The sequence below is a fragment of the Simochromis diagramma genome, unplaced genomic scaffold (genome assembly GCF_900408965.1).
Source record: "Simochromis diagramma unplaced genomic scaffold, fSimDia1.1 OVJJ01000455.1, whole genome shotgun sequence".
Lineage (NCBI taxonomy): Eukaryota > Metazoa > Chordata > Actinopteri > Cichliformes > Cichlidae > Simochromis > Simochromis diagramma.
The window spans coordinates 37,724-54,777 of record NW_024386896.1 but is presented as its reverse complement, the minus strand read 5'-3'; the positions used below and the strand labels follow the sequence as shown (position 1 = coordinate 54,777).

The following is a 17,054-nucleotide window of genomic DNA, read 5'->3' as shown; positions in this document are numbered from 1 at the left end:
GTGAGAGACACCATAAGGATACCAACCGGGCTTGACAATGGCAGGGGGATGCAGTCTGGCCCAGCCTAGTTTTCCGACTTTTTTTTTTTTCCACAGCCCTTTCCTTTCTTTTATTCAGTTTTACATAAAAGACGATTTAGTCTCAGAGGACACAAAATAAAGCTATCCCACTGCCTCACTGAATTATTAATCTCAGGTTTTTGTTGGGAGCGGTAACATCAAGTGCACTTCTCTACCTTTGCACGGTGCATCAGAATTAGAAGAAAGACACATCTTTTATAAGATATTTCTCTGAATAGAGGCTGAAATAATCAAAATGGTTAAAACATTGTGGCAGATCATGGTGATAAAGACCTGCGGCTCTGAAACATCTAAGCTGATACCAACAATGTGCTCGCTGCTTAAATGTTCAGGTGTGAGGTTTTGCCTTTTGAGATCTCTAAGTCGCAGAGAGGAAACTGGCTCAAATCGCAGCTGCTGACATCTGTGGAATATCCAGTGATTCACATTAGGGTCAAAAATAGATGCATAATTACAGACTAGAGCTTGTCTTAATTAATCAGTTGTGATTGAAAAGTTAATTACAATATGAATTACCTTTCAGAATGAGGACTGCTTAGTAGTCATTTGAAGCGGCCTGTTTTCAATGTGAATGAGCATGATGCAAGCTCACTGGGTCCTAATGTTGCCACTAACATACCATTAACCCGTCATGAATTTTAAAATGGATCTCGCAGCACGAGCTTTCAAATGGCCGGCTCCGATCGCCTCCTCGCCGCTTTTGATAAACAATTGACAGAGCTAATACAGAGATGAAAGGGGTAAAAAAAAAAAATATGCAAGGAAGGTAGAGTAGGGAGGGGAGGAGTTGAGCTGTGTCCTACTGTGGTCCTGCCAGGATTTTATATGATGGACCTTTATTTGAATGCACGTGTGCGCTCCTGTTGTCTTACTACCTGTGTGCACACATTCATGTAAATGCAGAGCTTTTCTTTTTTTTTTTACACACCCCGGTGTGTTTGCATGTCAAGTGCCCATGCTTTTTGAAAAGGGATAGTGTGTGTGTCTCTGTGTTTTCTATCTACCTGCCTTTTGTCTCCTATCATTCATGATATGAGGCAGCTTAATGAGCTGGGCGGCCTTGGTTTCAGACAAGAGCTTCTGCAAAACCAGTGCTTAAACGCCGAATGAGCTGCAGAGAACATGTTGTCTCAGAGACCTTGTGCTCGTCTCTAGGATGCTCATAGTTACATATGTTGTGCAATTTGAGCACAAATTCGCCCTCTGCTTGCATCGTCAGTCGTGAGCTGAAATCTGTCAAGTCTTAGATTAGTTCCTCTTGTGCCTACCGTGTACAGACCAACTTCTTATTGACTGTTCTTGCGCTCTATAGATGAAGAGGGAACATTAGCCCAAAGTTATCATGCTGTTGGTAAGAAAGGATGCACACAAGATAGCTCTCAGGGTTTAACTTTTGTTTTGCAAGTAGAGGCATCAAACTTTGAAACTGAAAGAGCAGAATTTTCGGTGTAGTGCCTAGATGTGAGTGTTTAGATTATGTAATTGGATCCTTTCTTTAGGTTAATAAATTATAATTTGACTTGTATTTCTCAATAATGTCAGATTGCTGCCTATCTTGGTCTAGGATGTTGTCCCAAAAAGCATCAGAATCTTTCTTTTTAAAGATTGTGCCAAATCGAGTTTAATCTATAGCACATTAAAAAAAACAGCTGTTGGTGAAAGTGCTATGCATCTCAAATAAAAATAACATGAAAATAAGGACAAAATGACAAAATGAGTTTAAGAAGGGAAATGTTTGATCAAGCACTTGGCAACAGTGGGAAGAAAAAACTCTCTTTTAACAGGATGAAACTTCTGGAAGAACTAGGCTCAGCTGTAACTGACCACTGACAACACTTATCAACCATCTCATCATTTGTAATAGTCAGCCTCATATCGTTGTCTTTTAAATTGCTGGGGATTTGTAGCTTTGATTTCTAACTATTAAAATCAAAATGAATATGTGGTGATATGATTCATTTGACGAGACCTATCAGGCCCAGTGCTGTAATGTACTTAGGCTAAGAGAAACTAAACCTGTACACCTATCACATACTAATCCGGGAGGAAACCTGACACAGCCTATGATAAGGACGTGTAAGCCAGACCGATGACCTGCAGAAACTCCCTGGGGGACAGCTGGTAAAGAGGGGAAAGGTGAGGAGGGGTCAGGTAGGATGGGGAGAGGACAGGAAAAGAAGAAGGAGGCCATATCTCCCTGTCACAAGGAGATACGGCCTCCTTCAGGGAAAGAAAACACATGCCTCTCGTCTTATCAGGCAGGAGATTAGGTTAGAGATGAAAGACAGGAAGCTTTATTGTGCGATACAGTAAGACACAGGCTTAGAGTGCGAAGGAAGGAAGAGACTCCACAGGTCCTGCCTACTTCCAGGGTGTGCTGCCATCTTGGCTGTCCACCCTCTAAATTCCACACAACATTGCATGACTTTTCTTCTCCGATGTTTGAATAAAATTTGGACAGTGCATACATTCTATAAGAGTACAGCACTTGTCTGTCGTCTAGATTTGGCCAAATCTTTATATAAATATATTTTTACTATTCAGTAATATTTTTTTAACCAAAAACATGTCTGCATACTTCATTTATTAACAAATATCACATTTTTTGTTTGTTTTGATTTTGTTTGCAAATTATATTGTGATAAACTAAATATTTCTAATATTTATTAACTGTTTATTAATTGCAAAATAGAACTACAAACATATCCTGTATCACTGGATCATACCGCGCACGTTTTAAAGAGAGTTTTTTTTGGTTTGTATACACTATACATAATATATTGTAATATAGTGTTTATCCATAATGATAAAATCAGATGTTGACATTTTTTTATGTTTATGTTTGACTGAGGAAAATACTTCTCTTCTCTTCCATCCTCCTCCGCCGGCCTTGACTGTCGGACTTCTTTCTTTTCCTCTCATTTCGTTGCATAACCTGCTTGGCACAGTGCCCCAGTCAATTTCCTCCTGCATGGAAAATACTATTTTTTTTTTTTATTTGCTTTATGCAAATAACTCCATCCAATACTCAGAGCATTGGCGAAGGGGACAAAAAAAAAATCTGGCTACATTTTTCAGTCACATGCGTGTTGGCTTCTTGCATTCTGCTCACTCGTCTCTCTTCCTTGTGAGTGCTTATAGGGGCTAATTAAACAGTTTGCTTCCTAATAGAATCACAGCCTTAACCAGCCAGCGGCCCAGTCGCGGGAATGTAAAGGATGTCTTCAAAGGGGCTACTGTAGGTGTTTGGTTTACGTGATCACTGTTGCAGGATTTTTATCATGCCAGTGATGTGCCACCGTCTCCATTTTTCACTGAGATTGACAGTGAGGGCACTGAGAAGGCAGGCAGAGAGAGGGCTGTAAATTCAACACGCCCAAAGTCAGGCCAACCTTGAAAGGAGGGCACAGTGCTAGGAATGAGCTTGCGAGGGAATAAGATGCAATGAAATGTCGAGAAGGAGAGGACAGATTAGAAGAAAGGAAGTGAGGGGAGAGTTGAGGAAACAAAAGAGTGAGAAGGAAGGGCTAGAGAGACGTGTGGGTGAGGCTTTTTCTTTGGTAAACAAGAGACTGCATCACATTCGCCACATGATCTCGTCCCTCTGTCTTCCTCTTTAAAGCTTTCTTCACTCGTTCTCACTTTCAGTCTCTTTCAAATGTCTGTTTCTTCCTCCCCACACGAGCAGGGTTTGTTGATCTTGTTGTTGGGGGGCTTGAAAATGGGTCAAGCACAAGAGTGCGATGACTGGAATTCAGAGAAAGCTCAAGATATTATGAGCATGTGCGCATATCAGCACATATATGTGCCTGTGTGTATGTTAGTGGGTGCATGGCTGTGTGTGTATGTGTGTGTTTGCACCACACTCCACCCATTCTGCAGTGAAACCCTATGAAAACAACACCGCCTATCATTTTGCTCCTCCCACACAGATCAGCAGTTAGTGAAATGCTGACCCTTGTCTTTCACTGCACCCCTTTTCCCAGTGTGTGTACACACACACACACACACACACACACACACACACACACACACACACACACACACACACACACACACACACACACACACACACACACACACACACACACACACACTCTGACTCTAAAGGAGATGGGGTACTTTTTGTTTCTATAGTATGTTTCTCTGTAAATGTGCTGCTTCTGAGTAACTATTTCTATTTTTAACAGCACATATTTGTTGTGTGTGCAGCTTGTGATGTTGTCACATAAGGAGTGTTTTGGGTTGGTGGGCTAAGGCCACTCTCTCGTAATAAAAAAAGCAAAAAGCAAAATCAATAGTTGTGTGCATTAATCACTCTGCTGCCACAGAGAATTATGGGAACGCGAGCTGAAGGATGCATTTTGTGCATTTGCAACTTATGAGTGCTGCGTGAAGGGGAGTTTGGGGAATTGGAACAGGACAAGACAAGACCCTTTTAGCAAGAAGTGAGGTTAGCGCGGAGATGTTTTCTTGTGTACACGCATTGTGCGCGCAGTCATCTCACTGTTGCCTGGTCTTAGCTCGCTGTTGGGTGGCATTCACACCGTGTTATTTTGAAAGCTTTGATGTTTGAGGCTTTAAAATAGCTGGGATCACATTTTCATCTTGAAGGTTCTTTAATAAGCAGCGGTTTTTGGATGGTTCAGGAACATTTTTACGCTTTGTACATTATTATTTGGATTCAGATCTTCCTTCAGCACAGAGGAGAGATAAAGAAAACCTCGCTCCCCTCTGACTTTCTCTTTGAGCTTCCACTGTTTGAAGTCTCCATCTTAGTTGTGGTGAGGGCTTGAGGACGTGATACATATTTGATAAGGATCGATAGAAGGGTTACTGAGACTGAGATGGAGGGAAATCAATCTTGGACTGGGCTTCCCAAAAGCATCTTAAACCTAAGGTGATCTTTGAAGAATCCAGCTCTGGAGCTGCTGCACAGACTCGTACATTCTCACAGAAACACAATGCAATTTTTAAAAAAGTTCCTTTCATGTCCTCTCTTTTCCTTTTTCTTTTTTTTTAGTTCATCTGTTGAACAACTGTTTCACTGATGTTCATGTTTTATATTAAACCGTCTACTGACATAATCGCTATGCACATAAAACAATAAAGCAATCTGTTTAGTGATGGGGGACTGAACAGCAGGCAACGTTCTGGCACGGTGGCTGTGATTCCCAGCTGATACTCCATACGGATAGACAAAATCAACAACTGTTGAGGCGGGCATTCTTCCATCAGTGTTTACTAATAAACAGTAGCAATATGGCAGCCATTAGGCTGTTTAGGCTGAGAATGATTAGGGTGGTGATGGCTAGGCGCAATGGGAGACTGAACATGCTCTCATCTTTAATAGGCAATTTGGCTATGGGGGATGCCGCTTTGTTTTTGACTTGGCCTGAAGACAGAAGCTTAGATAAGCGCTGATTTGGAAGAGTGTGCTGCGAGTGCAGTGATCTCATTTTAGGAAATTTGTGTTACGGAGGCCAGTGCGATCTGCTGAAAGAAAGTGTAGACTATCAAGATGACATGCAATTTGAAGTTACTCTTGATCTTATACGTATTGTCTTATTACCTTAACAAATAAGACAGAAATAGAAAGATGTAAATAATTTAGCTTTTTTTCCAGAGAAAAGTTAGAAATTTAAGTTTTGTGGTTGAAAGAAGCTCATCTAGAGGAAAAGGTCCATCCTGCCTGAGCTTTTGGATTACTGTAGAGCAACGCTCTGCTGAAAATGGACTGGATCCGGGCCAGAACTAGCCTGGCGTCGGGCCAAAACACAGATTAGTAATAAGCATGGTGTGAGCTAATTACAGCCGGAACAAGCAATTAATTTCTGTTTATAAACTCTCCTGTATGTGGGCTGCTGAATGAAATGGCTGCGTAGGTGCAAGCACCCTGTGCTCATGCATGTGTCTGCATGTGTCATGCATGACAGGTGGTGGGGTTCACAGAGGAATGTGTCCATATGTTCCCAGCTCAAGCACTGGGATAAATTGAGACAAACTGGTGTGCTCAGTCACATCCCATAATGCAGCAGTGTCTGATCCCATCTTAAGTGACTGATTAGAGTAAAAAAGGCACTTAATAACTCAAATTACTCTGCTGACCTAATAGGGATTTTTCACTCCATTTTTTTCTCTCTCTCTCTCATCTTCCATCCAATCAAGGATTAATACGTGCTCTTATTCTTCTCCCAGGGTGGTAAATCTGTAAAAATACAGTAAATCACATTGAGCCTCTTTAAACTTTCACACAGTGCCTGGGAGCCCGTGGGCCCCATGCTGGGCATCTGTAACACTGATTAGACATGATCATGGTTTCAGAACACCTGCAGTGGACACCAATCAGAGAGTCGGAGAGAGGGATCTAATTTTACAACCAAACACTGTGTGGATGTATAAGTTCGTCTTAACATCCAGCTATAGCTTGTGAAAACACTACTGCATCTTCCCGAGTTACGAAGCTCTGGGAGCTCTCCGTGTTATCTCAGCTCAGGTTTAGTTGCTACAAATGTTACCGGACAGCCTCTGTAAAATGCTTGGGACTTGAAAGACACGTGCTCTGACCAGGCAGGATTGCCATTGAGTTGCATTATGGAAAATAAGAATCAGTGTCTGGGAGGCAGAATTTCCCTCTCGGGTCGATCAAATTTGACTAGACTTTGTTTCTTTTTCTTTTCTTTGCTGTGTCTCCTCAAGCGTTGACCTGTTCACGTTCATCTGGGCTAGCGTTAGGATGCATTTTTGCCACGCGCTAAACAAACATAGTTTTAGAAACTATTACATGTTGTTGCATGCATTTTAGCCCCAGACTTTTTCTGTTATAGGATTTCCATTTTCCCCAATACAGGTGAAGATGTGAAACTAATCCTACCCCAAACCCTTAATACAGTGACCTGGTGAAGCCTGCTAATATCATCAGAATATTTTAAAAGCGCAAACTTTAAACTCTTTTGCCAAATAATAAAAGAAAATGAACCCGATTGAGCTGATTGGTGGCTTGAACATTAATCAGTGTTTGGGACTAGTGCAACAAATATACTATCGTAATTTTTATCACTGTTAGTCGCTGTACTGTTCTTTTTTTAATGTTCTTTTTGGTGCCAAGCAGCTATAACTGGTCACGTTTCTTCTGATACAGCTTTGTTTTAGCCATTCCCCGAACACCTGAAATGTCCAATTACTGCACAGTTTTAGCGCATCGTGCAAGTTTGAGTTGACTTCACCGGTGACAAATGGACAAATCGCTCTCCAGATTGAATCCATCACAAGTAAATGACCAGCTGACTTCACAGCAAGGTGACCCTCCATCTTTTCCTTGATGTATGAGGCATCAAGCATCATTATTTTTCTTCAAGGCTCGTTTTCTTTCCTCTTGCCTCTTCTTTGGCATGAGCCTTGAGAACAACACTTAGACACACACAGACAATCACACACTCGGTATACTCGTGGCCCGTCTTTGACCTCACCTTGTCATTGTGCAGCCAGTGACTAAGATCCAAACACCCAAACTCCCGGTGGACTGCTGCTAAGTGGCTGTGGTGAAAACAGCGGGTCTGCTATGTCCTCACTGTGTGCTAGCTGTGTGTCTGTGTGCAATTAAAAGCAGACAAAAACATTTATAATTAAGCTTCCTGTGATATTACCGCATTGAATTAATGATTTCGAGATATGTGGGGGACTTCTTGTACAAGAGGTTCTTAAACCTGAGAGGACGCGTCGTACTGAAGCATTAATGGCGCTGTGCGTGTATGTGGCCAGTCAAACTGTCATTTGCAGCAGTGACGTCACGAGGTGACAACCACGGGCAGAGTGGCCTTTTGACAGACGCAGCCTGTAATCTTCACATCAGCGTAGGAGTTGAGCCAGCCTATCACAGCCGAGCGCCCATCGCCGCACACGCTTATCACCTGCGTACAGCTGCTGTTGCCCCTTTGAGGGAGCGAGTGAAGAGGATGGAGAGAAAGGAAAGAAAGCACAAGAATGAGCGCCTGAGACAGAGGCTGATTTGTGTTGTGTCGCAGCACATTCTCGCCTGCATCTTTCTTTCATACAGTTTCTAAGGTGTGCGTTTGAAGAAGCATTTTTCTGGATCCTATAATCCACATTTTTTCCCTCCCATTTAAGGGTCGAATGGAAGGAAAGTCTTTGTGTTTGTTCTGATTAGTGCTGCATCAGCCCAGCAATAGTTAAAAATGTGATTCAGAGTGGAAGCATGCTTTGTAGCCCTTGCGAAATGAGAAAGGAAAGAGAGAGAGGAGAGATAAGCTCAATCTGAATTGATTTTCGTGTTACTTTCTGCTGTACTTGAGTTTCCATAGCAACGTGGTCAGGTTCCCTCGGCCTCCTAGGGCAAGTGTAATTGTTGTCTATTTCTTCCAGCAAACTTTCCTTTCCTTTCCTTTGCTTTCCTTTCCTTTGTCTTTTGTCTCTGAAAAATGGAAACATACTGTAGATAAAATGGTTCTTGGGTTTCTTTTTTGCAGCTGGCTGAGACAGAATAGTTGTATTAATAGTAGCACAGTACTGCCATCCAGCCAAAAAAATTCCATGTTCTCTGAAAGGGAGCTTTGGAAATTGCTTAACAATGTAACATTTAAGTTTATCCAACTACTCTGACTGAGAAATCTCATATATATTTAGAGGCAGTAGCTATGTTTCCCCATATAAGGCCAGTGCATAAATTATTATAATGCCCCTAAGACCAAAGTCCCAAACACCGGTCTATTCAAATATTGTTTTTATCCATCCAACTGTCTAAAACTCAAAGATGTGCACTTTACTTTAAGGTTTAATTTAAGAAGCAATAAAGAATCTGCACAACCGAGAAAGTCTAAGTGTCAAGATCGTTTGCAGTCGCTTGTCATGCGTTTTGATAAATGATGCATCGGTTATCAAAACAGATGAATTTCTCTTAATTCACGGTTAATGAATTTCAGCTTTAAATGGGTTCAAAAGGTAAGTGTTTTATTATTTCCTTTGCTTTATGATTTATTGCTGTATCTATAAGGCTTGTCAGTGATTTACAGCTCTTTGCTCCTGTTGTCCCCTGACTGATTACCATAATATAAGAGCTTTATTTTCAAAAGAAGCTCAGATATAATCAGTGAAAATGGCCGTGACTGAACCTTTGCAGAGTTTAGATTAAAAGAACAAAATGTGTTCACGCACAAATTTTGAAGATGGAGACAGACAAAGGAAGCAAGGAGGAAAAGGAAAAAAAAGAGTAGCATAATCCTAAACTGAGTTTGCTGCACATCATCTGATAGATGCATCTTTAAAAAATAAATTAGATATCAGAGCTCTCTGTGAGAGTCCAGTGATACACTGCTGTGCACATAACGAGGCCTTCACAGCTGTTTGGAGTCTAATGGCTCAAAGAGGCCTTGCCTCCTCAGCAAGAAGATATGGAATGCATCTCGGGGCGTTTGATTGCTGCTGATCGAGAAACATTTACATTATGGCTTTTAGGACATTATCGAAGAAAAATGGTCCAAAAGCTGATGGAGCTGAGGTCAGCACTCTGACTGTATTTACAGTATATTAGAAAGTGCCTGAGGGAGGCACAAAAAGTCTGGATGTCTCCGCAAAACATGCTCACTGATATCTAGGTTAAAAAAGGTGTATATTGTTGATTGAGTTAATTTAGCACACAATAACATTAATGTTTCACTTATTGTGTTCTGCTTTGGGTGGGGATGACAGCTAGCTGCTTAAAATGTACAATGCCTTATTTCGAGTAAGCCTCTGCATCTGTGATGGCCTTGGACCTGCCCCAATCTGCTCTGTGTTTTCTTCCTCCAGATCGATGCTAATTAATACACATTTCCCCCAGGGACGGTGGGGAGGCCATGCAGACAATCAGAAATTGCCGTCATAGGCTAGAGTTGAGCCGAGAGCTTTATGGGGAAATAAACCTTCCAAATATTTGCATACAGCAAATAGCTGGAGCCTCGTGTCGTATGTTTCCAACAGCGCTGCCGCTACGAGGCATCAGTCATGAGCTGGGGCTCAGTCTGAGAAGCTAAGTGGACAATCAGTGTTTATCCAGTGGCATATGTTAATTGGCTTGTTAGGCGGAGGCAGCGCCTTGTCTAATCATGTGCTTTAATGCAAATCCAGTTCGCGCAAAGTTCAGCCTTCTATTGTTTTAGCAGCCATATTCCATTAAATCCAAAGGTGTGCACGCCTGTGGTTTACGGTACAGCCAGCCGTACAATACAAAATGGCTGTGCCTATACGCGAACAGCCTTCTGGTTCAATGCTCGTTTTGTTTACTTTCCCGTTCCTGCTCTTCTCTCCTCTCTCCATCTCCCTCTGTTAAAACAAGTGGGAAAAAAATGAAAAAGGGGAGACATGTTTTTGTGCATGCCTGGCGGACAGATAGGCGCTGCATAACTAGCAGTTTCCTCTGAAGTAGAGAGAAATCTATTTGCTTGTAGAAGCTGCTTGCATAATCCTTTAGTTACACTTACCAGCTGTGAGCAAAGATATGGCGCTGTGGGATTTGGCATGAATATCATTGGGAGGACAAAGAAATGAAACTGATAAGTGTTTGTGCATAGGGTCCTTTGCATAATCCAGGATAACCCATAATCTGAGTTTCCCAAATAGATGTAGCGAGAAACCATTAATGAGAGCATATTGTTTGAAAAGAGAGCACATTTAAAGATAATGTGCGCATTTCAAAAACTCTGAAATCAGAGATTAGGTTTAATTTGCTTTTGATTATTGGAAATTTTCTTAAACCAATAAATTTTGAATATTCTACTCAAGAAAAAAAATTAAAATAAAAGAAGGAAGGTGTTGTCAAAGCCATAATCTGTGAGCCACGTATACAGTGCAGTCTGGTCTTTTTCTGGGTAACACCCTCATGAACACATTGTGGCCAAGCTAAAACACCTCGTCTCCCTTTTTCTCTCTTTGCTCCATATCCTTGTTTCCTTCTGTCTCGGTCAACAGTGTGCACTGCAATAAAGAAAAAACACATCACTCAACAGCTTTCAATACATCTGCCCAACCTCTTAGGGTATTTGTTTGCTCAGACTCCGCTGCCCCGGCACCTGCATTTTATACTTCTCTCTGCGTTATCGGACTCTAATAGACAGCTGCTGAAAGCTGGTGTGAAATATCTGTATGCTACAGTGTGCAGACCCTGATTCGCAGAGGCCTATAATATCTAAATAATGGGATGAAACACTCTCGGGTATGAAATGTTTACATATTTTTCCCCTTTTCTGGCATAATTTGTGAAAATCACTTGATGTACCGCCTAAAATTTAGAGCCACCATATCTGTAGCGGCTCAATCTGACGATGAATAAGCAACAAGTAACAGGATGTAAATAATATTTTGCCTCCAAGTTAATAATTGCTCAATTTAACAGGGAGAGTCCTTTGGGGCAATATGGTGTAGCTTTGTTTCTTCACAGCATCAGCACTGTAGACGCCTAAAATGAATCAAAAATGATCACTAATGTGCTTTAAGCCATCTCTAAACCACAGCGCAGCTTAAAGTTATAAAGATGAAACTGGTTTAGCTTTTTTCATGATATCTGTTGATTTCAAAAAATGTATTATTGTCAAATTAGTTAATGTTAGCAGCATTTGTCTTACTGCATACAATAAAGTGTACATTTAAATAGAAAGAATCCACCTATGAAGATGGCCTCAGTTTTCACAGTTTCTGCAACATGGCTCCCACTGTTTTGACTTCGCTGTGTGTTTATAGTCTGTCTCTCATTCCCATGTAACATTAACATTTCATTATCCAGAGGAAACAATAGAAATATACAAAAGGAAAAAATAATGGAAGTCTCCGCATCCAGAAAGGTTAAAATATTGATGCGGTTGCAGGTAAATGACTCAAAATCTGAGCGAGAGGATGAAAATGTGGGCTATAAGGAGAGCGAGCAAGGCGAAGAGGGGAAGACATCACTTGTAAAGCTGGGCTCTGAGGGGGCTTGGGCGCATAATCAATGAAGTGAAGTGTGTGTGTGTTGTATCTGTGGCGTCGAGTCGGCTTCACAGAAGCCAATCCTATTTTTACAGGGTAGACAGGTCTGTTGCTATGCTCTTTGAGAAGGTCTCCCGCAGCTTGGAAAAAGACACAGAACATCCACTCAGGGTTTGTATCACACCTCCAGAGTGGACAGAAGAAAAATGGGCAGTCAGAGCGAGGGGGGCTCCCTCCGCTAGGTGACAGATTCAATTGATTATTGATGATTTGATCCATTATACACTCAAAGGAACGTGTTGACACCAGCAGAAATAGACTCTGTACTTATTCATTTCTTTTTAGAGAGAGGTGTGAATGCAGGGAAGACACATGCTGTCTAGAAAAAGGTGAGCATGACGAGCTTGTTTTAACTATTTATTGTATTTCATTATTTACAGTTTCATTATTTACTTCTAAAACTCTCAGCTAAAGCGTGTAACCGGTTTAGTTATCGGTTTAAAATGTTTCAATAAAAGTGAAATAAAATCATGTGATTGGATTTTGGTTGAAAGCACAACATTAAAAGGTCAATATCAGAGTGTCATTGTAAGCTTTGACTCAAAGAAAAGATGTTTGTCTGTCTCTCTTTGTGGTAAACATGTAGCTAAACTAATGCTTAAGTGATTAAACATACTGTACAGGCGGGATTATTGTTCACAAACAAGTCACTCAGATTGCCTCCTGTGTGTTTTTTTTTCTTTTTTTCTTTTTTCTATTTTATGTCATCTTGTCCAGATGTCATCTATTAGACATCAGATTAGGAAGAGTGGTGTTGGATTAGCCAATCCGGAGCCAGAATCATCTTAGATTAGATTATAGTATATGGACATTTGGGTCGCTGCAGTGGCTCTGCTCAGCCAAAATAACATTAAGTCAGTGTTACACTGCTAGACACTACACAGACTGTAATCAGCAGACGAGCAGAAGGAGGATGACGGCATTACACAGAAGGATATAAAAAACAAAAAAATCCTGCTTTTTTACAACTCAATTACAGTTTGCCAAAAGCTGCCCAACTTCACCAGAAAAAAAAAATCAACACTGTTCTTTTCATAAGGGGGTTAAAACGGCAGATGCCCACATAGCCTCTTGTGGTTGCGTGAACAATTGCATGTAAAATCTTAGAATTTTCCAGATGGTTAGTTGTGTGGCCACCGCCACGCCTTATCAGGAAACCCATACAAATGTTAGACAAGCTTCTGGTGTGTGATTTAGTTTGTGGAAGGTGCTTAAATGTAATAATAATATTGATAATACTAAATAAAACTGCCTTTAAATAACAGCTACAAACAGGACGTGAACCCAAGACTCATGTGCTTCTACATCCAGTAAATGTGAACTCTTTGTATTACCTCACCTGACTCCTAAAGGCTTCCTGGCACAGTCTTTTTCACCATCTGTCTCACAGAGGCACTAGACCAACAAATCTGCCCACCCTCACGTCCCGTATGTCATTTTAAGATTCATCAGCACTAGTGGCATTTTGTTGTTGAGGGATATGAGGATGTATTATGGAAAAGTCTACAACAATAGCTTTCCTAACAGGAGGTATGTGTGTGTCCTCAGACTGCAGAAAGCCCAGAAATCTGAGTGTGTGCAAAGAAGGTGATCAGGCCTTCAGTACAGACAGCCCTGCTAATAATAATGGTTATTTTCTCCTCCTCCTCCTCTCCCGCTTTCTCTTTTCTCAGTGTTTGTGCCCAGGCCTCCTGGCAGATAGATGTGCAGAGATTACACCTTCTAATTGGTGCTAGCGGCTGTGGGACAGTGTGGTTCACTGTAGTTTAGTGCTGTGTAGACTGGTTTTTATGTAGTGTGGATTTGTAGTAATGATGATAATGACTTCAGAATGGCAAATTTGCTGTTTAACAGAAAACTGCACTAAAGCATGTAAAGTAATGAGATCACAATAGGCTAAACAAAAGTGTGCATTTTTTCCATTAGCGGATTTTTGTTCTTTATTATTATTATTATTGTTAACTTTCGTAAGTGCTGGTAATGACTGAGTAGATCATGGCCTTTATTATTGATTAAATCATGGTTCAAAATATTAGTAGAAGTGGACTGACATTCCAGTCTTATTTAACATGAACAATTTGCATAAATAAGTATGAAACAGTTTTTCTCTGTTTCACAGACTATCATCTACCATTGATTGTTTCTTAGGTATTTATTGTTTCTTGTTTGCATTACATGCAGTTTGTGCCAAACCTGTTATTATATCCTTCTGGCTAATTTATTACAGAAGCTCTAAAAGGAAGCAAAATTCATTTGATAATCTACTACCTGGAAAATGTAGTTACAGCATATCACTTTTCTGAGGGGTTAAAGTTTCTCTAAAGCAGGATGAGACAATGTTTCAAAGGAGCTATAGTGGTAGTTTTGTTAGCTTGTATTTTATAGCCATCTTTTGGTTTCTGCAAACACATATTGAGGTTTGACACTTTGTCTATACTTTGGAAGTGAATCAGGCTGCACAAATTACCTGACACAACTCACATGATGAATGATAAAGTTGTTAATTTGTGATATAATTGGAGATGACACTGACCTGGCTATGGGACGGCAATGCTATCTCACTCCTTTGAATCTGAGGCTTTTTGTGTCACTCACAAAGTGCGGAGAAGTGATAGAGAACGATCTCACAATGAAACAGGAAGTGTTGCTTTTCTATTAGCTGCACATTTCGAAGTGTACTCATCTGCAGGAACATGACATCCACACGCACATACATATGCATGCTCTATGTCTGCCATATGCCATTTATGAACACAGGCTCTGTGTGACGCCTCTCCCTGTGCAAGTGTATCTGTGTAAGTATGTGATTCTGGTTGCATTTGTCACTCTTTTTTCCTGGGGTGTGTGTGTGTGTCAGGTCTGATTAAAGTTAACCCCTGTGAGGCGGCTGGGGCACCCCTCCTCTGTCTCTCCTTCTGCTCTCCCTCCACTCCTCCGTCCCTCTATCACTCCATCCCTGGTCTCCTTCCTCCTGGCAGTCTGACAGCACAGGAGAATATGCTCCCTCAAGGTCTCACCCTCCCTTTCTGGCTCCCGCGGGTGGCGTTTCCGTGGAAACAGTGTCAGAGTTGACTGGGTGGGTGCAGATAGATGGCTGCCCTTTATCGGACTACACCACTGGTCCATTAAACGCTACCAGGCAGGACCTGTGCACACACACGCACCCCTCTGTTCTCACCCTGAATGGACCGTTCCACCTGACACGCGTGAATATTAGTCGGCCCAGGCAGAGTGTGTGTGTGTGTTTGTGCTTTCTTTGTCAGTGTGGATATTGAATGTCTGTGCTTATTACTGCCTATGTGCAGCGTGTGCATGTATGTGTGTGACTGACTGGCAAAATCTCTCATTGAACTGGATGTATTTGGGGAGAATTTCTGTGCAAGTGTCTTCCTTCCTCTCTGTCCTTGGGAAAGAAACAAAATGGAGACTGTTTTTTTTCCCTTGCTTTGTCTCCCTCCCCTCGAAATTATGTAGCAAAGACAGCCAGATCCCTCCACAGCTAGCTTTAGTGAGAGTGAATGCGACCGCTCCGTTTAAACAACTGTATTATTGCACTCTCATAAACATGACTGGAGTAATTGACTGTTAAATTATTTAAATGCAGACAGTTGCAGTTTGTGTTGAGACCACACATCAGCCGGGAGCAACGTGGACAAACCAACACAGATGCAAAATTTCTTAATTTAAAAAGGAGTTGATGGAAAACACCTGGCTTTTTGGATCTGGCTGGAACATCAAAATATACATATTACATGAATTAAAACCTATCATGTATCATTCAATCTCCTTTTGTTCCCACATTGGTGTTTTTACTCTTCTACAGTTGATACTCTACACCTTATACAGCTACGATAAACCAGCCTCGAACCAAATGCAGCTGTAGGCTCATGAGTAAAAACCTCCAAATGAAAATATGTCTCAGTTTGCACATGCTTAAAGCCAATGAGCCCTTACTGGAAAGAAACATTTGCAACAACCTTAAATGATCTGAAAATGTTTAATATCGAAAACATGTCATTTGTAGAAAATTATTTTACTATTTTGCACACCCGTTGGAAATGGGGTTCCCAGGCACTAATCTGAGAACCACTGACCTGACCAGTTGCATTGCACCAACTGCATATGAAGTCTTGACTCAACCATGTTTTTGCCATATTTGAGTGGCAACATATTAGAAAACTTTAACAGGGACGCAGCTTATCAGTACATAACATCCCCCACCGCACCCCTTCCGACACAGTATTAAAGTAATTAGCTCATGCCAGATCCCGACTGAGTTTAGTAGCATGTGATAATCCATGTAGGCGGCATATGGGAGGAGGGGAATTAGAAGTCCAGAAGAAAATAAAGAAATTAAAGCATCCTGGTGGCTTTCTGCAGACCTGTAGGAGGGAACATTCAGCTTCTCCATGTCACTCCAAGGGTGGGTTTGTGCATGCATGTTTGGGAACGTTTGAGAAGGAGTGACATGATTTGTAACTGTGTTAAGATATTTTTACATCTGAAGAGGGGTGTTGCATGCCAAGTAATTGCATACCAGACAGATGGTGTAATGAATTACTAGGGGTGCAACGATACACAAAATTCACGGTTCGGTTCGGTTCGATACTTTGGTGTCACGGTTCGATATTTTTTCGATACAAAAAAAATGTTCATGCCTTTTTAATTTGTCATTTATTAAGATTATAAATATATATTTTAACTCAAAAGTACAGTTTTTAAATTTAACCCTAACCCTTGTGCGTGTTTTTTATTTTGACAGCGAATGCGCACCTGCAGACCACTTATGTGCAGCCTTGGTTATTTAGCTCGTCATATTGCAGCCACAGAAATTCTTTTGTCCATGAAACCATAAAGCTGCACTTTCTTTTTGCCTTATAGTCTGATTTGTCATAACTTTTCCGTTTTGCGGTAAGCTTTTCTTTGGCTGTCACTTCTTCACCCTGACCTGTCTTATT

At 41.1% G+C, this 17,054-nt stretch overlaps 1 protein-coding gene across 3 annotated transcripts in view; it reads left to right on the top strand.

Annotated features, from left to right (window-relative positions):
• LOC120735036 (Down syndrome cell adhesion molecule-like) overlaps window positions 1–17,054 on the top strand; it is a 64,518-nt gene that overhangs the window by 28,314 nt on the left and 19,150 nt on the right. Inside the window, exon 4 of one of the 3 annotated variants that reach the window (XM_040034201.1) lies at window positions 10,611–15,796. The exons of the other annotated variants lie outside the window; for them this stretch is intronic. Within the exon in view, the coding sequence (XP_039890135.1) occupies window positions 10,611–10,660 (50 nt within the window). The 3' untranslated portion in view covers window positions 10,661–15,796. Of the gene's footprint in view, window positions 1–10,610; window positions 15,797–17,054 lie in introns of those variants that run through there. 3 annotated transcript variants of the gene reach the window in all.